General features: G+C 31.8%; 1 protein-coding gene across 2 annotated transcripts in view; it reads right to left on the reverse strand.

Annotated features, from left to right (window-relative positions):
* Positions 1-13,362: 13,362 nt before the first annotated feature.
* The window catches only part of LOC114342965 (twist-related protein-like), a 63,826-nt gene continuing 52,761 nt past the window's right edge, over positions 13,363-24,427 (reverse strand). The window contains exons 1-2 of one of the 2 annotated variants that reach the window (XM_028293772.2): positions 17,913-18,144; positions 13,363-14,005 (exon numbers count right to left, since the gene is read on the reverse strand). In XM_028293772.2, the coding sequence (XP_028149573.2) occupies positions 13,388-13,990 (603 nt within the window). In that variant the 5' untranslated portion in view covers positions 13,991-14,005; positions 17,913-18,144 and the 3' untranslated portion in view covers positions 13,363-13,387. Of the gene's footprint in view, positions 14,006-17,912; positions 18,145-24,427 lie in introns of those variants that run through there. The other variant, XM_028293780.2, reaches the window with a different exon arrangement.

Consider the following 24,427-nt stretch of genomic DNA (forward strand, 5'->3'; position numbering starts at 1 on the left):
TTTCATTTGTTTATGGTAAATTTTCCGCGCTTGCTTTACTCCAAGATACTTATACATATCGTTTTCACCCATGGCCTCGATGTTCTGGAAATTTTGCAAATCGAATCCTCCGGGCTGTATTTTTCCTCTGACTATATTTAAAATACGGCACTTTTCTAGTCCGAAGTGCATACTAATATCATTAGAAAAAGTTTCTACAGTTTTTAGCATCTCATCGAGTTGGTTTCGAGTAAAAGCCATTAATTTCAAATTATCCATGTACAATAATCACCACATTGTTGTTATTTTTGATGCTAAAACCTGCGTCTGTGGAGTTCAATAGCTGAGATAGTGGGTTGCTTATTATTATTAAAAGTATTATATAAAAATATATATATTAAAAACTGCTTATTATTATTATTATTATTATTATTATTGATTTGTAAGTAAAAACAAGAAATTAACATCAGAAAGAGTTAATTATGGTTTATTTTAAATTAAAACCAAAATAATAAAATAGATCAGTCAACGTAACCTCAAAAGGTGACATCTGTCAGAAGTACGCTTATTCAAATATAATTGTAATTAAATATTTGATAATGATCAGTGGATTCCATTTTTGATTAGTGTTCGAACAACCGGCCCTTATCGTATGAAAATTTACCTGCTTCTTGCCTATAGACCAGGGGTGGGCAAACTTTCTTTAGTAAGGGCCACCAAATATTTTTGGTCTATTACCGAGGGCCGCAATATTTGTTACCTTAACATGTTCGAATTTTTAACTTTTTACTAATTTTGTTTAAGGGGAGGGGCATGGTTTGAAATCAACATTTCAAGCACCTTTTCTTGAATTTGGTTGAAAATTATGGTAGAATTATTTTATTTTTAAATTAAATAAACATATTCACTACAATTCAAAGATTATTCAAAAAAAAATTCAAGACCAAATATTGAAAAATAAGCCAACGGTGGCAAATTTTTACAGGCAGCTCCAAAAAAAATGGATTTTGCAGTAGAACTCGTGAATGGATCATGAAACATTTTTGCATTATGAAACAAAAAATTCAAAAATATTTTATTAGCTTATGAGTTTCTCGAGGTAACGCTGTTCGGTTTTTTAGTTTTAACGATTTTTGAGTTTTTCATATCACTCAAAATACAAACTAAAATAACGAAATTTTTGTAAAAGTTACCTCACGAAATGTCTAAAGAAAATCTGTGACAAATTTCAGATGGATCTGTCAAGTAGGTAGTTTTTGAGTTACAATGTCCATCACCTTTGAAAAAGCAGTTTTGAGAAAGACGCGTTTGGTTTGAGTTTTATTACACTTTTATTTCAATTTGTTTTTTATCGGTCACATATTAAAGGGATGCGCGCCGGAATATGTTTTTGAATCGCAGAATAATTTACAAAAGAAACGGGAACAGCTGTTGAACGTTTCTCACTACGCTCAAGCTACTGCAAAGCGAGTCGAATTAAACATGCTTTACTTCCGCTAATTTTACTCCGGTCAAGCTGAAAATTTTAGATAGTATTCTTGAAGTTTATTTATTTATTCATTTATGTACATACTTTCATTTAAAATAGTAAAAAATCAAAAATGTCAAATTTTTCAAACCGTACCCGTCTCCCCTAAACAGCATTCGCACTTAATTAATTATATTTTCCTCATTGTATTTCCCTCAAATATATGTGTATATATATATGTATTTATTTTTATTTTATCTATGGACCTATTTCTTTTTTCCCTAATATTGTACTGAAGCTATTTCCTTGTCACAACTTATGCAATTTACTTGGAAATAAGCCACAGTTTAAGTTTGAAATTAAATTTATCTGAAGTTTCGATTTCCATTTCGGAAATAGTTATCAAAATACAAAACATTAATAAACGAAGCATTTATTTAATTAGTTCAATTCATTAATGTTTTGTATTTTGATAACGATGTCCGAAGTGGAAATGGAAACGCCAAATAAATTTAATTTCAAACTTAAATTGTGGCTTATTCCCAAATAAAATAGTAAATTTTATTTTCACATTGCTATTAGTTACTTAAATATTTGAAGGGAAATTCCGCGCTTAAATAGATGCAAACACGCATCATACGTAACATGCAACACGCGTCATTTAAATCAAAATAAAAAAAGGTATAAATTTGAAAAATCTTAGATTCCCTTCATTGTTTTTGTTTTCGTTGAAAGAATTAGGGTATCGAAAAAGTATGGAAACACGGTAATTTCTCGGAAACCGCTTGAACGATTGTTATAAGTTTTGGTGGGTAAGGGTATTCTAATAAGGCGGATATTCTAGTGGTAATTACATTGTTGTCAAATCTTCCGTTTTTCTGGAAATCTAATGAACTTTCTTATTTTAAATGGAACATCCTATATATTTTTTGCGTTTTGCAGTCCTTAAGAAATACTGATTATTTTTCATGTTATGTTACCTATACCTAAATGCTATAATTTCGGAGTTATTGCTACATTTATTAAAAAAAAAAAATTAAACAAATTATACAAATTTATTTTTTTTTTGACCGGGTAGATATTATTTTAGGTTCTTTGGGTCATTGGGAACAAAAAAGGTCTTTTGTAATTTTCCTCACAAGTTAATCGTTTCCGAGTTATAAACATATAAAGCTGAAAAAAATCGAAAAATGACGATTTTCTGGGTTCAAAAACATAAGTAAAAAATAATATTTTTGAAACTATGAAGTGCCTAAATTCAAGCTCAAACCTTATTTTATCAGATGCCGATAAGCGATTTGGTCTTATTTCATTCTAAAACATTATTTTTTAGTTGTTAATGTAGCCCGATAGCCCATCCTCGCATATGAGATTTATTAACAATTAAAAAAAAAACAATGTTTTAGAATAAAATATACCAAAAATTGTTATAGACATCTGATAGAACAAGGTTTGAGCTTGAATTTAGGTACTTCGTACTTTTAAAAATGATTTTTTTACTTGTGTTTTTGAACCTTGAAAATCGTCATTTTTCGATTTTTTTCAGTTTTAAATTGTTTATAACTCGGAAACGATAAACTTTTGAGGAAAATTACAAAAGACCTTTTTTGTTCCCAATGATCCAAAGAACCTAAAATAATCTCTACCTGGGCCTAAAAAATTGATTTTTATAAATTGTTAAAAATTTTTTTAATAAATGTAGCAATACCTAACTACGAAATTATTTCATTTAGGTATAGTGAACATAACATGAAAAATAATCCACAGGGTGTTCCATTTAAAATAAGAAAGTTCATTTTATTTTCAGAAAAACGGAACATTTGACAACAATGTAATTACCACCATAATATCGGCCGCATTAGGACACCCCTACCCACCAAAATTCATAAAAATCGTTCGAGCGGTTTCCGAGAAATTACCGTGTTTCCATACTTTCTCGCTACCCTGAATAATATAAAAATATACACGATGATTTAATCCTATTGAACGAATCCTATTAACAATATTAGTTATAATTGAAATGACGTTGGCGTTGACTACTTGCAAAACATTTTTGCACAATACCTGCTCATGGATTAAGCAGGGAAAAATAATAACTGATGTTCTGAAAATTGTTCATGGACGTAATCTTTAAGTTTTCTCAACATTACAATATTTTTGTTCCTCTTAAATTTGGTGCTCCGTCAGTTGTTACACTTACTAGGTGGTTACATCGCTATTTAAAATTTTCCAAACAGTTCCAGACTACTTCAAAAATATCGTTTCCATTTGTTGAATTTTCGCGGATTTCGTTCAGGGAGCCGACAAAACTCTACCGGAAACCCAAATAATTGCCCACGTTATGTTGAAAATTTGCAAAAAAATCTCCCGCTGCGAAAGTGTTAATTAATAGCTGCCGTGTCTATATTTATTTATTAATATTAGCAATAATTTAAAAAAATCTTTAAATGAAAATAATTCACTTTTTTCGCGGGCCGCAAAAAAATGTATAAAGGGCCGCATGCGGCCCGAGGGCCGCACTTTGCCCACCCCTGCTATAGACTAAGAGCCGGCATAGGTGAAATTTGCTAATCATTGTAGGCACGAGAAGAGCGTATAACTGAAATAGTAGAACCTAAAAGAAAACATATCAACACCTGTGAATTTTTTGACATTTTAAAAATGATGGCATCCCACCTAAAAAAAAATAAAAACAAAAAATGAAGTTTTTGATGGTTGGGGGAAGGCGGAAGGGGGTGGTGGGTTAAAATTAGGATGAGTCTTATTTGTTAATTACATAGAACTTGAAAAAATGAAAAATGAATTATGGTAGTGAGGGAGAGTACCTTTTATTTTATTTATCCCGTCCATAAGTGGAAAGTTTGATGCGCCACTGTCGACGCATGTGCCACTAAAAAGTGACGGTATACATTTTCTTTTAGAATCCACTATTTTAGTCATAGACTCTTATCGTGCTTAAAATGATTAGCAAATTTCACATATACCGGCTCTTAGTGTACTAAAGTTCAAAGCCGTTTTTAGGTATTAACAATTTAGTGCAAAAATCGCGATTTTTTTCGATTTTTTGAACTCTATTAAAAAGCTAAGTAGTTGACATAAAATTACAAAATTTGATTTTTTAGAACATTGAAAAAGCTGCAAAATGCTAATTTTTAAAATTTAAAAAGTCAATTTGTTGCTTTGCAAGTTGCCGAATAAATAAAAATCGATATTTGTTAAAAACTTTTATTACTAAAACTAACTTACAGCTTTAGGGTTTCACCAAAAGTTGGGTATTGGGGTACTTAACAAACCCCCAAAATTTGAGAACAATCATTAAATTTAAAAGTTATTTTATTTGTTTATCCCGGATATCTTATTTTTGCAATAACATAAGACAGAAAATACTAAAGATAGGGTAATTATACGGGTGCCAAATCAAAGTAAAAGAGTTTTATTATCAACATTTATTGACATTTATCAACAAGAAAATATAAAAAAATATTTATTATAGTCAAAAATCTTAATGCCGAACTTTGAAATTTTTTAGCTTATAAAATTTCATATAGAATAACTAAAAAAATATTTTCAGTAGAAAAAATCTTTTTCTATATTCGAAAACCTAGTATTTTAACACGAATTTTCAAATGAAAAATTTTAGCCTAGGTCAATTTGGGCCAAAGTTACCCATGTGCTTTTTTTAATCATCATGTAATTTGTTTATAATAATAATTAAAGAATTTATTATTCTAAATTGGAAAAAAGGCACAATTTAACTTATTTTTTTTTAATTAATTTGATGGCTTTGGTAGGGACCAATTAGCCAGACAATTTTTTCTTTAACTATAACAATTCTTTTTGTTTTTTATTTTTTTTTTAATTTAAAACTCATCCTTCCTCACGATTACAATGCTCAAAATATTAGTAAGGTAAGATTAATGTGTGCAAATTTTTCTTTTGTTTTCTTTATAATTTAATTTTTACTTATCTTTTTATATGTATAATTTATTTTGCTTTTTTTTTTCTTTATATTCTTTTTTACTATTGTTTTTTTTTGTTTTTTTTTTATTATTATTTTTTTTTTTTAATTTTTTTTTAAATTTTTTTTTTAATTTTTTTTTTATATTTTTTTTTATATTTTTTCGGTGCACACGTACAAAATATAATTAGTTGCAGAATTGCTAACAAAGATGTGGTTAGTAATTTACAATTTCATTTTGCACCTCTTGGTGTGATTATATAAGAAATACAATATATTATTATTCGTATTGAAAATTATACAATTTAAATTTATGGGTAAAAAAATGTTGTTATTAACTATTTCATTATAGAATTTATCAGTGCTTGCACTATTTAATGAACACCCGAGTATAATATGAGTTAAGTCTCCCAGTTCACCACATAAACATGAAGAATCATCAATTAAACCAATTTTAAATTTATAAGTTGGTGACATTGCATGATTTGCTCTTATTCGGTTAATGGTAATAATAAAGTTTCTGTTGTTTTGGTTGTGGAACCATCTTAGCCTCGGGATCTGGACTTGACATGATTTGTAATTTAGTCCTGTTTGTTTGCTGTTATACAATTCTTGCCATTTGGTTTTGAGCTGAATTTTAAGTATGGAATTCAAATCGGTATAAGGAATACGCTGATTAATACACTCTCTGTCTAAGTCTGACGCAGCCTTTGCAAACTTATCGGCAATTTCATTTCCTTGAATACCCGAATGTCCTTTTATCCAAACTATTATCACCTTTCGTTGTGAGCTACGTATTTCGTAATTGGTCTGTAATATTTCTACTTCTAGATGATTTAAGTTCTTCGACGCACCTATATTCTTTAGTCTCTCCACGACACTTTTGCTATCTGTAAATATAATACTTTTCGATCTATCAGTCCTAAGTATATACTTTAGAGCTTCACTTATTGCAAACATTTCTGCTGTATATATCGTTGCCTCATCTGGTAATCTGATCTCTTCGTGATATTTTGTGGTGTGATCGTAAAAAGTGGCGCCTGTACGAATTTGTTTTGATCCATCGGTGTAAATCTGGTTGTAGTCGGGCCATCGTTGATTAACCGTTTCGAGAAAGTGGTCGTGTTTGTCGATCTGAAATGTCTTGATTTGTTTAGAAAACAGAATATGTGGACGTTCTGAAAATATTGGTTGGATTTTTGATGTGTATAGTGACAACCTGTATTGAGAAAGAGTGGTGTAACTTTCACAGATAAGTGGAGTTTTCTTTTTTAGCCAATACGACTGAGTGAGTACTGAAACTGAAAGTTCATGGATAAGTGTTATATAACTTGCGGATTTGGAAAATGCTTTCGTGATGAACTTGTTACTAATTAGTTGCCTTCTCAGTTGTAATGGTGGTTCTACGGCTTCTGCTTCCATAATATTTATTGGAGTTGACTTGAGATATCCAAGACATATTCTCAAGCTTTTGTTTTTTTGGTTTTCTATTTTATCTAAATGCGTTTGTGCCGCTGATCCATACAAATGGCTACCATAATCCAGGATTGATCTTATCATAGTTCTATAAAACAACAAGGCAATATTTGGGTCAGCTCCCCATTTGGTATAACAGAAAGCTCTCAGTATGTTAATAGCATTCTCAGACTTTTTAGTTATTTGATGTATACAGTCTTTCCATAGCAGTTTCCGATCTAGATATAATCCTAAGTATTTCACTACATTTTTTATTTGGAAATTATAAGGTCCCAGTTTTACATGATCCTGCTCAATGTTTCGTTTTCGGCTAAATACACACACCTCTGTTTTTTGTTCAGAGAGTGTAAAATTATTTTCATTCAGCCACTCATTAAAGATGTCATAGGTTTTGTTCAGTTCATATTCACATGTTTCAAAGTTTTTCCTGGTACAATAAAAAACAATATCATCTACAAATTGTATTGTTCGTATATTTTTGAGTTTAACACTGGCATCCATTGTATATAATATAAACAAAAGTGGACTTAAAATGCTGCCTTGGGGGAGTCCAAGGTTCGTGATTCTAGGTTTGGTGATTTCTTGATTTATTTTTAAATGAATTTTTCTGTTGGTGTACAGGGAAGTTATAAAGTTCGCTAATTGTTTATGAAATCCAATTGAAATCAGTTTGTTCGTTAGAACATTTAGGTTAACGTTATCAAATGCTCCTGTAATATCGTTGAAACCTGTCATAGTCATAAAGTTACTAGAAAATCCAGCTAAAGTGTCTGTTACTATTACTGTTAATGCCTCCAATGCTGACCTAGATTTTCTGAAACCATATTGTGTGTCAGGCAGAATATGTTCTTTCTCTAACCATTGCTCAAGACGATTTTTGATAAGCCTCTCAAAGGTTTTCATTACACATGAAGCTAATGATATGGGTCTATAAGAAGTTGGAATGGAATTCGGTTTATCATATTTTTTTATTGGGATGATAATATACTCCTTCCAGCTTTCAGGGATTGTTGTTTGTCCTGTCCATATTGCATTATATATACTTAAAAGATATTTTTTCTGATTCATTGGCAAATTATAAAGCATGGAATATGAAATATTGTCTATACCAGGAGAGCTATTGTTGGTATGTTTCATACATCGTTCCAGTTCCCACATAAAAAAACTATCGCTTAGATTGGTCATGTTCCTTGGTACTGACGAAATTTGGGGATCATATGCAACTTGGTTGGTTGGTACCCATGGCGGTGAAATTTTGATGTGAAATTCTTCTATCCAATTCGCATTTGGGTCTATTGGTAGTCTATTTTGGACTTTCCGATTTTTATATGAGTTTACCTTTTTCCAAATTTGTGAAATTGGTGTATGATGGTTTAAACTTTCACAGTACTCAATCCATTTTTGCCTTTTTGTGAGTTTGAAAGTGCGTTTGGCAAAAGCGTCCATTTTTTTGAATTCTATTAAATTTTCACGATTTGGAGTTCTCTTATATTTGATGAAAGCTATTTTTCTTTGATGAGCAGCGTTGTTACAAGTTTCGTTCCACCAAGGCTTCGGACAGTGATTACGGTGCTTAGTCTGACTAGAGACTTTTCTTGGGATGGAGATTTCTGCAGCTTCATTAATCATAGAAAGGAATTCATCATAATTTTGAGCTATATCTCTGGATTCAAGAATAGCTACATATAGATTCCAGTTTGCATTTTTTAACTGCCATCTGTTGTGCTCCGAGGATACAGCTACTTGATGATCATCTTCCACATCGAGTGTAATTAATATGGGTAGGTGATTTGATCCATGTGGGTCCTCAATTGTGGTCCATGTAAAAAATTGTACAATATCGTGAGAGCATAAAGTTAAGTCGATTGCGCTTTTACAACTTAAAGGAACTAATGTTGGAGATCCGCTGTTTAGATAAACAAGGTTACATTGATTTATTGCATCAGATAAAATATTCCCATATGTGTCATTAAAATCGCAACCCCAAGAAACATGGTGGGCATTAAAATCACCTGCTATTACAAAAGGTTTTGGTACATTATCAAAAAATTCAGTCCACTCTTGCAGCGCTATCTTCTTTCTTGGCTCAATATATAATGAAACTATATGAATTGTTTTTTTATTAGGTAAAAGCTTAAGAGCAATGCATTTATGAGAAAAATTGACTTTAGTATTTATTATTATTTCTTTATATAAAATGTTTGCTTTAATTAATATTGCTACCCCTCCAAATCCGTCTGGGCGATCCTGACGACTAACATTGTAATTTTTAAAGTTATAATACTTTCCTTGTTTGAACCAAGTTTCAGATAACACTGCAAGAGCAGCATCATACTCGTGAAGAAGGAATTCCAAGTTCTCTTTATTTGAAACTGCTGATCGGCAGTTCCATTGAATTATATTTATTTTTTGTATTGTATCTGCGAATTTAATGTGTTTTCTGATGAGTCTATATTTAATTGTTTACTAATTATATATTCTAGTTCCGTTTTTGAAATATCATAATTATTGGTTCTCCTAATTGTTGAGATAATGTTTGCCACTAATTCTAAAATAATTTTGACATTTTCTGAGCCTAACCCTGAATGATGAGTTGAAAAATCTGAGGTGTTTAAATTCTTAACGTAACTGTTATTGGTTAAAATATTAGAATCTGGCCCTAGAGTCCTAGGTTGGGAAACAATATCTCGATGTGCTATTTCTATGGGGTCTGGGCTATTTGGCCTCAGCCTTTTAACTGGTTTGTGAAACGTACCAGTTGATTGTTTATGATGAACTTTACTGTATGTTTGTGTGTGGTGTGAAGGGCTTTCTCCGAAGATGTTATAGTTTGGAGGAGGTCGAGTTGAACATGAGGGTAGAAGCTCAAAACGGGTTGGAGGTGGGATGGACATATTTTGAAAGGTCATGTTTTTATTTGGGATGTTGCTAGTGTTATTTGAACGATTTGCAGTAATAGAAGCGTAGGTGTTTCTAGGGATTTGTTTATTAGCATCATGATAATTTAAATTTGTTGATGACATAGTTTCTTTGATTAATTTTTGTCGGTGAAACTCCGGGCAATCTTTCAAATTAATAGTGAAATGATCTCCCATGCAACTGAAACATTTTGGTGATATTTCTTTTTCCGTACACTCTTTTGAATTATGATCCTTATTGCATTTGAAACAGCGGGGATGAGACTTACAGTGCCCCCCCAGGTGCCCGTAACGCAAACAATTGAAGCAAAGCAATACTTTTTGTTTGTATGTCTCTACCTCTTTAATAACTTTATTGATAATTACATATTTGGGTAATATTTGTGTTTTTAAACTGACAACACACGATTTGGTTGGCACAAATTCTGTCATTTCATCTTTTGTAACCTTACGATTTATTCTCTTAACATTTAAAACCTCGAAAGGCAGATGATTATCATAAGATTTAATTTTATTTTTGAGATACTCTTCAGAAAATTCCGTCGCAATATCTCTTATTACTCCTTGCCTGACAATAATAAATTTAGGAACATAAATATCTAAATTGTTGTCGATAAATACTTTAGCGTTTTTGTTACTGACAAGATAATTAGCATTTTTTGGGTCCTTCATTTTTATTCGAATTCTATTGCGACCTATTGTATCTATACTTAAAATTTTATTGTCAAGTTCAGGAAAATTTGATAAAATTAAATCCCCGACTTTTAATGAATTTAGCCTACCCGAAAAGTTCGTTTGATTATTTTCAACATATAAATGGTAAGGTCCTTGATCGTTTGATTCATACTTAAATACCTGTTTCTCCCTTTGGGGTTGTAATTGGGAGGTGTTTCCGTCTTTCAAAGGATTAGTTTGCTCGATATTTTAAGAAATTGGTGTACTTACGTTTTGATTTCCCTGTGTATTGAATATACCTGAATCCGTAACTTGCATATTAATATCTTGCGGTTCTGTAGAATCGATTGGAGGATGAGTGGGGGGGTCTTTCCCCCCGAATTGACACTCATTGTGTGTCCCTACACTACCACTATTTCAGTTTGTTTTTTTTAGAAATAATTTAACAAGTTTTAATACAAATCTGTTGACTATTAAGCACTCGATATCACCGGCCGATGTAAATAGATACGTGTGGTTCTCTCGAAGATCCGTACGAAACTGACAATTTAACTTAAAAAATGATTTTATTGACGTTTCGACTTCCACTTCGGACGTCGATGTCAAAATACAAAATATTACTGCAAGGGACTCAAAAGACTATGTTAGACTTATGAAGTGCATTAATTAGTTAATTAACTAATTTATTTCGGAATATAGCCACAATTTTAGTTTGAAATTAATTTATTTGACGGTTCGACTTCCACTAACGATTTCCGAAAAAGAAGTCGAAACGCAAAATAAATTAATTTCAAATTTAAATTGGGGCTTTATTCCCAATACGCCAATCAATGGGAGCAAAACTAGGATATTACCTCCGAATTCTATCCTACTGCATGGATTTTAATAAAATTTTGGGCCTAGCCTCTACTTATCTCCTAATTCAAAGTCTACCCTATGCCGATGTGTACTTTTATCTTGGGGATGGTTCCCAACCATTCTTAGGGGTGGAAAATTTTTTGGTTAATATTACCACGGAATTCGCTAGAGAACCTAATTATAAGCAAAAACTGTTCTATAATTTTTTTTTTTGAAAACTCAATACTTTTTGAGATATTCGTGGTTGAAAATTGGCCATTTTTATTGAAACATAATACCTTTTCGAACGGTTTTTTGCGAATACCTTAAAAGCTATGCATCTAACTAAAAAAACTGTATTAAACATTTCTGTAGGTTATAAAAAAAAAAGAGACACTTGCCTTCATAAATCTTCTAGTTATAATACAAAAAGAGATATGGTAGGTGAAAATAGTTTGTTTTTTGGTACATTCTCAAATTGGTGTATTCAACTTGAAATAACAGAAAAACGGTCGATTTTAGGTGTATAATGCTACTAATACCTTTTATAGTGTTCGAGAAGACCTTTAAAATGAGCTATATTAAAGGTCCATTACATTAAAACTAAGCGAGATATGCTGCAAAGAAAATTGATAACTAATGTATTTTAAGAAAAAATGAGAAGTAATTTTAACCCCTATCCACCAAAATGTTAATGCATCGTTTTCTTTCCACAATACCATTTATTATAGTTATACTTATACCGGTTATACTTATTTTTAGATCGAACACTGATGATGATTTTTTATAAAAATCGAAAACGTTTTGTTGTGATGTAGCCCTTTTAAGGGATTTTTAATAAAAAATTTTTATACCTTTTACAAAGGATTTCTTTCCAATTTATTATAGTGTTATTTCTATGTTCCAAAGGTTGGACGGGTATAAAATGAATGGTTTTTGAAAAAAAAAAGATCAAATTATAGAGAGCATATTTAAATTTTCTTAAAAATCTTCCTTTTTCTCAATGTAACTTGAAAATGATGAGATACAGCAATGAAAAAGAAAAAAAAAATATTTGAAAAAGCCCTAAATTTTTGTGTGGTATCTTTTTTTCGTATCTCTTATATTTGTCGAGGTACATGGAGGAAAAGGAAGATTTTTAAGAAAATTTAAAAATGCGCTCTATAATTTGCTCTCTTTTTTTAAAAACCATTCATTTTAATCCAGTCCAATTTTTTGAACATAGAAAAAACACTATAATAAAAAGTATTGTAGAAGGCAAACGATGTATTTAAATTCTGATGGATGAGGAGTTAAATAGACTTCTATTTCTTCTTAAAATACATTAGTCATCAAAACTTTTTTGCAGAATATCTCGCCTAGTTAGAATGTAATCGACATTTAGTATTGCTCATTTTAAGGGTCTTTTCAAGCACTACAAAAGTTATTAGTACCATTGTACACCCAAAATCGACAGTTTCTCTGTTATTTCAAGTTGAATACACCGATTTGAGCATGCAGCAAAAAAACAAACTCTTCTTACCTACCATATTCCTCTTTGTATTTTAACTAGAAGATTTACGAAGGAACGAATCTCTTTATTTTTTTATAACATACAGAAATATTTTATATAGTTTTTTTATTAGATGCGTAGATTTCAGTTATTCGCAAAAATCCGTCCGAAAAGGTGTAATTTTTCAACGAAAATGCCCAATTTTCAACCACGAATAACTTAAAAAGTATTAAGTTTTCCAAAAATAATTATAGAACAGTTTTTGCTTAAAATTAGGTTCTCTAGTCTCTTTCGTGGCTATTTTAACCAAAACATTTTTCACCCCCGAGGAAGGGTGGGAACCACCCCCAAGATAAAAGCGCACATCGGCATAGGGTAGACTTTGTTTTTTGAGCTATTCCCTACTTACTGTGAAAATATCAAGTAAATCGATTTAGTAGGATGGAATTCGGATCCAGATACCCTCATTGACTGCCCTACAATTAAAATAGTAAATTACATAATAATTATGATGCTACAAGGAAATAGCTTAAGAACAATAGTAATTAATGAAACACTGTTACTTAAAATACATTATATATTTGTTATTGTTCCGGAAAATCATAGAAAAAAGTAGGAAGGGCTGTTTTGTAGAAAGATTCACCGCGTAAGTCCAAAATAAAATCGGTTATGTTGTGCTTACTGTTATCAATTTGTATCGTTTGAGACGCATTGTCTAAACCGATAACACACTCTTCAGAATGATGATAATCTGAAAGTACAAAACTGTTCCTTTTAATTGATAACAATTCAGATAATGTGGAAATATATTTCATCGCTAGCTTTAAAGTTGTAATCTTAGTTAACTTTTCGTTTTGCTGTTCCTGTTGTGTCATGTGTGGTACAGCTTTCCGAAGCATTTCAAAAGCTGCGTTGATTTCTTTCATTCGTGTTCTTTCTCTGGCGTTGGCGTTTTTTCGACGGTATTTGCTTAGAGGGGGAGCTTTGGATTTGCTTTTATTACTTTGTAGCGAATTGATAAATGTGTCATTATCTTCTAAAAAAATATGTTTTCTTTTACGAGAACGAGGTCTAAGTGAATATTGTTGTTTGAATATGGAGTTTTGTGGATATTTGTCGATATTTGATGACGAGTCGATTATTTTTATGCCCAAGCGTTCAGAAATGCTTTCTTCATGTTGGATCATTTTCAGTGGCTATATCTGGAAAATAATAAAAAAACTATTAACAAAACGGTTTAAATGTTATAGGGGAGTCAAATAGAGTTTTTGCTTACGGAAATAATCAAACAAGATAGAACTTTTTTCTAATTTAATTAAGAAATGTTTAATAAACAACATATAACAAAGTTCGACTCCAGAAGTGGGTGCTTCTTTTTTTATTAAACAAAAGAACTGCGAAATTAGTTGTTTTTTTTAAATACCCACGAAAATATAAATCTTAGAAAAATACTGAGCTGACCATTGAAAAATACAGAAAATTTTACACAAAAAACTTTATATAGAGATTTTTCTACAATTAAATGTATAGATTCTATAATTTTTTATTTATAACGCTAAAGTCACCCTTCTTACAAACATTGGCGCACTGAAAACTAGCGTTCGTCGAAGCGCACAGTTAAGTTATTTTAATATAATTCTTTAAATAATTGATCAAATTAAATTTTACAAATTATAAACGAAAGAAGAATAATAACGCTATCTTATAGTTAAAAAAAAAATAAAATATAGGGGCATAAGTACGGTGTTGGCGTAAAATAAGACATGAATTTTATTTAACAATGATTTAAAAATGTGTAAATAATACAATTTTTACAAATTTATATATTTTTTCAAATAATACAATATTTAGCAGATGCCGCTACGCACCTACTACCTTCTCGTCAGTTGCAATGAGGGATTAATATGTCGAAAATTTTTACCTGGACCAGAGAAAGCAGCCTATGCAGTCTCTGATGAACCTCTAACAAGAGGTGAAATCGTCGATAAGAGTGCTGGCTGCACTCTCTAATCTAAGTAAAAATTAAGACAGTTTTGGCTTCGCATTGCAACTGAATAAAAATGGTATACATTTTTATTTTTAATACAATTTTATTTATATAACTCTCAAATTTGCACAACTTACCTTTCAAACATCTTAATAAATGACGTTTCATTAAAAAAATCTCAAAAATTTAATTCAAATAATACGACGCGACGTTTTAAAAAATGTAATTTTTGAAAAACTCTTAGTTTTACAGAATTACTACCACTTTAAGAGGGTATTACTCAAGTTTGAACAGATATATTAGAATTTGATAGGTGTTTTTTTAAATATTAAGATGTAACCTTTAAAATGCACTAAATTATTTTATTTTAGACATGTAACAACTTCTTTTTGAGAATAAACAACTTCTTTTTGAGAAAATTAAGAAAGGTAAAAAGATGTAATACAAAAACCAAAAATATCAGTTAAAAAAATGTTTGTACAAAGTCATCAAAACTTCTTTCTGTACATCTTACTTTAAGAACATTTAATAACAAGCTTAAAAAATAATAAATGTTAAAAAACATTTTACACAGTATGCTTTTTAGCTTTTTTATTGTCAGTTTTTACAAATAGTTATTTTCTATAAAACGCTCTGCATCGTATATAATCTAAAATGCAACCATCAGATATCACATTTTATTAATTTTATACGAGGTATGTCTAAAAATATGGATTTCGCTCAAGATTAAATTACCTGTATATTTCACAATTTCCAAAATCGTTATTAAAAAAAGTTGTTTGGAATTAATTCAAAACAACTTTTCCTAACAACAATTTCTGATATTCTGAAATATAAAGGTACTTGACTCTTTAACGAATTTCATATGTTTGACATACCTCGCATCAAATAGATAAAATTTGATATCTGGTGGTTAAGTTTTAGATTTTAGATTATGTAGAGCATTTTATGAAGAATAACTTTTTTTCGTAAAATTGATAGATACCTAATAAAACAGTTTCTCATATGGTTCCTCGTTACGCAGACATACATAAGAGCTCAATTTTTTTTTTTATTTTCAAATTGTTACGCCATATTCGGATTCAGCATAATCAAAAACAAAATAGAAACATATTTGATCAAAGTAAAATAATGAATTCAACTAAATTTTTAACAATTATTGATACAAAACAATTGTTATTGTTTCAACAATTAATAAACAATTATAACGGCTAAATCTGTGAGTAGAACGTTTTTCTTTAACATATATTATACAGGGTGTCCAGAAACTCTACCGACAAACGAAGACAGGAGATTTCTCAGATAATTTCAAGACAGTTTAACCCAATTCACCTAGTCCGAAAATGCTTTCTAAAGGAGCTAGAGCTATTTGAAGATGGCGTCTGGTAATTAGTTTTTCTTAAATATCTCCAGAACGCTTCTATTTAGAAAAACGAAAATGAATACACATATGTTTATCTTTCAGAGATAAATCGATTCCATCCATTGCAAATTTCTAGTACCGTTCATAGGCGTCCGTTTTGGGTAGGGCAACAGTTATATTATCGCATAACTTTTTGTTTTTAATTTTTAAGCATTTTTGAGTCTGTATTATTAAAACGTAAGGTTCTGTGGTACTAAAAGGTACTCTTACTTTAAGTGATAGGATACACCGTTTTCTAGAAAAATCGATTTGAATTTTTCGTTTTTTAAATATAAAAAAAAAAATAAAAAAAAAACGATTTAGAACAACGAAAACTGATACGTTTATTTATATTTTAGAGATGAATCGATTTCATTAATTGCGAATTTCTTGTACAGGTCATATGCGTCCGTTTTGGGTAGGTCAACGGTTATTTTATTGCATAACTTTTTGTCTTTAATTTTTAAGAATTTTTGACACTACATTGTTAAATTATGAGGTATTCTAGTATTAAAAGTTACTCTTGCTTTAAGTTGGTAAAGTGCACCATTTTTTTAAATTTTTTTTAAAATTTTTTTTCAAATTCAGAAAACCAAAAATTTTCAAATCTATTTTTCTATAAAACGGTGTGTCCTACCTACTTAAAGCAAGAGTACCTTTTAGTACTACTAGGATACCTCACAATTTAAGAATCCAGTATCAAAAATGCTTAAAAGTTAAAGACAAAAAAGTTATGAGATAAGATAACCGTTGCCCCACCCAAAACGGACGGCTATGACTGGTACTAAAAATTCACAATGGATGTAGTCGATTTATCTCTGGAAGATAAATATGTGTACCAATTTTCGTTTTTCTAACTAGAAGCGTTCTGGAGATATTTAAGAAAAACAAGACGCCATATTCAAAGAGCTCTAGCTCCCTTAGGAAGCATTTTCGGACTAGGTGAATTTGGTTAAATTGTCTTAAAATTATCTGAGGAATCTCCTGTCTTCGTTTGTCGGTAGAGTTTCTGGACACCCTGTATAACTAACAAAAAGAGTTTTAGAAAAATATAAGCTTATTTGAATTTTTCGGAAATAATGCATATTTTCACTGTATATTGAAATTGCGAAAATTAAATTTTAAACAGTCAGTATCTCGGAATGCAGCAAAATTTTATTGTTGGGCAAAATCATAAAAATTTGAGGTCTAGAATCAACAACTCAGAAATTGGATATTCTTAATGAATCACCCTGTATATTATATAAATATATTATATTCCAGTTTAGTGAAAAGTTTGGAATCTATGTCATTTTAAGCCGGTTTTTCCTACTGAAAACTGAAAAATAAAATTTTCCAACGATTTTGGAATGTACAAAGTTTCTTTAAAGATGCTACTGAAAATGTGACTTTCTTGAAAAATCATTTAAAATTGATACTTGTAGCTGCAACAATAGATACTGCATAGCAACCAGTGATTGAGCTTTTGTTTATAAAAACACGTATTTAATAGCGACCTTCCTAATTTATATTTCGGAGGTAGTTATAGGCGATTAAAAAAACTGCAATATGAAACAACAATGAAGTGAAATAAAAATTTCGATATTGCTTTTTAATTGTTAAACATTTTACGTTTTTAATAATTATATTACAACACGAGTTGTTGCCAAAAACAATAATTGTTATTAAAATAATAGATTCATAAAAAATATTCCAAAGCGATAAGCATAAACATACTTACAGTATACGAAATCATCAGCAATATCTTCTTGAAATCGTAGTAAAATCACCACCCCGTAATTCAGGCGTACCTACTTCAATTTCTTAAAACCAGATATTATGTTCTATCTAGGGCCACACAATGATCACTAAGATCTGCGTAACTCTTTTGGTACAGGTACACCACTACCTACTTGCAGCTCGGGACAACAAGTAAGGATCCTTAATACAAGAGTTTATAGCCGGTGCCAGCCCAAGTCTCACACGCGTTTAAAATAGAAAATGGTGACTGCATTTTCAACTACAGTTTATTACATTTAATGAGTTTTTAGCAATGTCTCCACAATCGAAAACGAATTTATGTTTATCTGTACTTATAATTTGAAAAAAAAATTAGGGTGTATTCAATAGTTTTTGTATAGTAGTACATCTTTATAAAAGGAAATACAAATGATGAAGGGTCATCATTCCATATATTTCTGGGTACTGAAATAGTTTTTGTACACACTTATGACTACTGAAAGACAGCGAGAAGCGTAATTTGAAGTGTGTAAAATATATAAATCCTAGCTGAGCGCTTTCGGCTTATAAAACCATCTTCAGAGCTATGGTCAATAATTTCAAAATACCAATATGCAGAGAGGGGGACCCTTGTAAGATCAAAAAAACTTCTACTTCTTGTGTATTTTTTTATTTGTAGAAAAAACTTTGTCTGACTTTTGGATTAGACCATTACACAATTTTTTTACAAAAGTCAAAGTTTTTTCTACAAATAAAAAACTGCATAAGAAGTAGAAGTTTTCTAAATCTTACAGGGGCCCCCCTCTCTGCATAGTGGTATTTTGAAATTATTGACCATAGCTCTGAAGATGGCTTTATAAGCCGAAGGCGCTCAGCTACGATTTATATATTTTACACACTTCAAAATTACGCTTCTCCCTGTCTTTCAGTAACTGTATACAGTGAGGACGTTTGAGTTTGCATAAATTCATTATCTCGAGAATGGGCCAATTTGAAGAGAAATCCTCGGACAAGTCGGTTTTTATTTTTAAATTGTAACTTTTTGCATCCATCTGGGCGTGATGACGTAATCGATGATTTTTTTAAATGAGAGTAAGGGTTGTGTAACAGCTCATTTCAAAGGTAATTCAATTCTCTATTCAGCAATATAAACAATACCATAATTATTTATACAGGGTGGTCAAAAAATTATTTTTGAATTATATTAATTCACACTAAAAGAATAATGTATGTCATTTATTTAATTCAAAATACCTTTTACAGCTGCCATAGAACAGAAAAAATGTTAATTTGAAAAATAAACATTGCTTTTCTCTTAAATTAAATGTTCAAATGGCTAAGAGACAGGTAGGTGGTAGCTTTAATATTGAATTTAAGCGAAAACCAATATTTATTTATCAAATAGACATTCTTTCCTATTTTCGCACAACATTAAAATGTATTTTGAATTAAATAAATTACATACATTCTTCTTTTAGTGTGAATTAATATAATTCAAAAATTATTTTTTTGACCACCCTGTATAAATAATTATGGTATTAAAATGTATAAACATGTATAAACAAAATTATGGTATTGTTTATATTGCTGAATAGAGAATTGAATTACCTTTCAAATGAGCTATCACACAACCTCTACGCTCATTAAAAAAATCATCGATTACGTCATCACGCCCAGATGGATGACGTCACTAGTATTGTATATATGCCAAAAAGTCCTAATTTAAAAATAAAAACAGACCTATCTGAGGATTTCTCTTCAAATTTGCTCATTCTCGAGATAATGAATTTATGCAAACTCAAACGTCCTCACTGTATACGTGTTTCGGACTAATTGGTCCTCATCAGTATAGTTTAGCCAAGTTAAAAAAGTTATATGTTAATTTTAATATTGTTATACAATATCATGATATAATATTTTAATGTCCGAAAGGTATATTATTTGAAAAATAATGACATGATTTCGGTCAGTTAAGTATGATATAATGCCCTAGGGCGGTATTTTGAAAAATAACGCCCTATGGCATTCTTCTCCTTCTTCAAGTGCCATCTTCGTTCCGAAGGTTGGCGGTCATCAGGGCTATACGTATTTTCGAAGCTGTTGACCGAAGCAATTCGTTGTTGCTACAGCTATACCATTCCCGTAGATTCTTTAGCCAGGAGTTTCGTCTTCTTCCTATGGACCTTTTTCCTGCTATCTTCCCCTGCATAATTATTCGAAGCAGTTCATATCTTTCACCTCATGTGTCGCAAGTATTGCAGTTTTCGTTTTTGATCGTAAATATGACTGACTTCCTTTTCTTTATTCATTCTTCTCAAGACCTCGACGTTTGTGACTCTCTTCGTCCATAATATTCTCAACATTCTACAATACATCCACAGTTCAAATGCCTCTAATTTTTTGGTATCAATCTTTTTCAGCGTCCATGACTCCATTCCGTAGAACAGCACAGAAAGTACGTAACATCTTATCAGGCGAAGCTTCATTTCAAGGCTCAAATCTCTTCCACAGAACACTCTCTTCATTTTAGTGAATATGGATCTGACTTTTTCTATTCTTATTTTGGTTTCTGCTGAGCTATCGTGGTCTTCATTTATAAAAGTGCCTAAATGTTTGTATTTGCTAACTCGATCGATAATTTCATTGTGTAAATATAAATTTTGGACATTTCGAGTTGATTTCGATATTACCATAAATTTAGTTTTCTATATGTTCAAAGACAGTCCATATTCTTCGCTGCAGTCTGCTATCTTATTCACCAATGTCTGTAGCTCTTCAAGTATTTCTGCGATCAGAACGGTGTCGTCGGCAAATCTCAGATTGTTTAATCCAACACCATTTATTTTAATACCTATGGATTGCTCAGAGAGTGTTCTGTTCATTACGTCTTCGGAATAGAGATTATACAGGGTTGGTGACAGTATAAACCCTTGTCTCACACCTCGCTTTATTTCAATTTCTTCAGTGGTATTATTCCCTACTCTCACTACTGAGAGTAGTACTGATTAATAGTTCTGATTGTAGTACATATTTGCTATTAGTCGGATGTGTCGTTTATCTAAATTTTTTTTTGCCAGGAGTCTGATTAGATGATCATGCCGCACTTTATCAAAGGACTTGTTATAATCTATGAAACACATGAATACATCTTGATTTATGTCAAGACATCTTTGAGACATAACTTTCAGTGCAAAATTATGAATTATGGCATTAAATTTAAATAACTAGTTAAATACTGTCAAGTTGACAAATAACAACCTAATTAAATCTATGGTTACCACAATTAAGTTACGACTATTGCTGGTAAATGTACTTATTTGAAAACTAATTAATTCAGAATTCATTCAAATTTTTTGCATATAAAGAATAATTTAGTCGGACATTAAACGTTGAAGGCACCACGGGTATTATCGATAATAACGCTTTCGGACAACGTATATCCCTCGGGCCAAAGACCCTCGGTATATACACCATTGACCTCAAGCGTTATTATCCTTGGTACCTTAATAACTATAATATTGTGGTATGATATTTTCATAGATATGATAAAGCACAGATATCGCAAGTCAGGCCATGGAGTTTGGGTGTTTACATTGTAAAATGGCGTGCACCCTACCCTTCGTGCTATGGCATGCTGGACGAGCCATACAGCCTGTAGTCAACACCCCGAAGTATGAGCGGGAACACAAAGTGTATTATTCACATTTTACTTTTTTTCAACTAGTCTTGAGTGAAATGTCTTTAATCTTTCCTATCGGCCTCTCTTGGCTACCTCTTCTTCTCCCGACCCCGAATGGCTATTAGGTTTCCGAGGGCAGACGGGTCACTATATTTTTTTCTACAACCTACCTGCTCTTCACCGAATGATTGCCGGTATAAGCAATCCCCCACTTACTGATCAACGGCTTCGGGCGGATGAGTTGGTAAGTGGCAGGGCACTCTTTTGTCTTGAGACTGAAAAATCGGTCTCGAAGGCGGATGAACCCTACAGACTGGTCAAAGTCAACGGTATAAGAATGCAGAAGGCAACGGGAAACCACTGCATTAAAGACTGATGGAGTATCCCTAGAACTCGTCATGGTTTGCAGAAATGACAATCAACAACCTACTAATCATGGTTCTCGGATGCCAAGATTCGACAGGGGAAGAAACAACAGTAACGACAGGGCTTCCCAGGCCGTTAGTAAGCGAAATCCCTGTTCCCTAAATATATACAAATCCACCTACAAAATCGCTACATGGAATGTAAGAAGTATGTATGAACCTGGGAAACTGAGGAATATAAAGCAAGAGATGATCCGACTAGATATCGATATATTAGGAATAAGCGATACAAGATGGGTCAGTTCTGCCGAACTCAATATTGACAATGGGCGAATCTATTACTCTGGAAGCAGCGACACCCAACACAGATATGGAGTTGCTATGATCCTCAGTGAAAAGGTAAAGAGATCAGTAACAGGCTTCGTTCCGGTGTCCGAAAGAATTATAATGTTGGAGTTATTGACAACTCATAGAAAAATGAACCTAATTCAGATTTATGCGCCAACTGCTGACAAAAATGAAGAAGAAATAGAAAAACTTTATAGCGAACTTCAAAAAACATTACAGTTCACAGCATCTAGAGACATAACAGTGATCATGGGTGATCTCAATGCAAAAATTGGCGAAGGAAAATGCTACCCTAATGTAGGGCCATATGGACTTGGCGAACGAAATGACAGAGGGGATCGCCTAATAGAATTTTGCCAGGAGAATAATGTTATAGTCGCAAATACATTCTTTAAATTACCTAAACGACGCCTTTATACATGGAAATCCCCAGCTGACAAAGACAACAAAATCGTCAGAAATCAAATTGACTACATCCTAATAAAGCACAGATATCGAAACTCAATTCAGGCAGCAAAGGCATATTCAGGAGCAGACGTATCTTCTGATCACAGTCTTCTTATTGCTAGGTTTCAACTTCAACTAAAAAAGACGCAAAAAAGCCGCAACAACAATAAACTTAACATACAGAAACTTAAGTCAGAAGAAACAAAAGAAAATTTGAAACATGAAATCAACACCAATCTAGATAGAAACCCAGGAAATAATTGCAACGTAGAACAGCAGTGGCAATTCTTCAAAACCTCTATATTAGAGCCAAGTAAGAAAGTACTTACAACAACCAAATGTAAGAAAGAAGAATGGATGACGGAGGAAATTCTAGAGTTGATGAATGAAAGAAGAAAAAACAAAACAAATAAAATGACCCGCTATAAACAGCTTCAAAACCAAATAAGAAGAAAAATTAGGGAGGCTAAAGAAACCTACTTATCTGAAAAACGTAAAGAAATAGAAGAACTTCAAAACAGATATGACAACTTCAACCTAAATAAAAAAGTCAAAGAACTAGCCGGAATATGAAATAGAAGAACCTCAAATATATTGCTCGATAAAAACGGAAATATTATAATGGAGACAGAACGAAAACTACGACGATGGAAAGAGTATATCGAGGAACTATTTCATGACCAGAGAGAAGCTAGTACATCCGTAGATAGCCAAACCGGAGACGTAGGCCCAGAGATAACCAAATCAGAGGTTAGTCAGGCAATAAACTCTATGAAAACTAATAAATCTGCTGGTCCAGGTGAATTACCTAGCGAGCTGATAAAGTTGGTCAACGAGAAAAACCTAGACATAATAGTAGAACTGTTCAACGCTATCTATACTACGGGAATCATCCCTAGAGAAATGTTGACATCAGCATTTGTGTGTTTGCCAAAAAAAGTGAATGCCAAAGAATGCAGTGACTACCGAACCATAAGCTTAATGTCACATACCTTGAAAATTCTGCTGAAAATTATCCACGCCAGAATACACTCCTAACTGGAGCTGGATATTAGTGACACTCAATATGTGTTCCGCAATGGTATGGGCACCAGAGAGGCATTATTCTCCTTTAACGTGCTGACACAGAGATGTTTGGATGTTAACCGTTCTCTTTACGTCTGTTTTATACACTACAATAAAACGTTTGATAAAGTAAAACATGACCGACTCATGGAAATTCTAAAAACTAAAAACCTAGATGAAAGAGATTTAAGACTAATAAACACATCTCTATTACAATCAGCGAGCAATAGTAAGAATAGAAAAAGAAACATATGAAGAAATGGAAATAAAGAGAGGAGTCAGGCAAGGCTGCATACTATCACCTCTATTATTTAACGCTTATTCTGAAGATGTAATCCGAGAAACTCTGGAAAATGAAACAGTCGGCATAAGAGTAAATAGAGTCTTAGTTAACAACATCAGATATGCAGATGATACAGTAATAATAGCCGATAGTTTACAAGACCTGCAAATACTCATGAGTAAAATAGTAAGGTGTAGTAGGGAGTACGGACTCTCTCTCAATATCAAAAAGACGAAGTTAATGAAAATTAGTAAAAACAACCATCATACTAACGAAATCTTGATAGTAGAGGGCCAGCAGATCGAAAGAGTAAAAAAGTACACTTACCT

This window comes from Diabrotica virgifera, chromosome 3 (assembly GCF_917563875.1).
Source record: "Diabrotica virgifera virgifera chromosome 3, PGI_DIABVI_V3a".
Classification (NCBI taxonomy): domain Eukaryota; kingdom Metazoa; phylum Arthropoda; class Insecta; order Coleoptera; family Chrysomelidae; genus Diabrotica; species Diabrotica virgifera.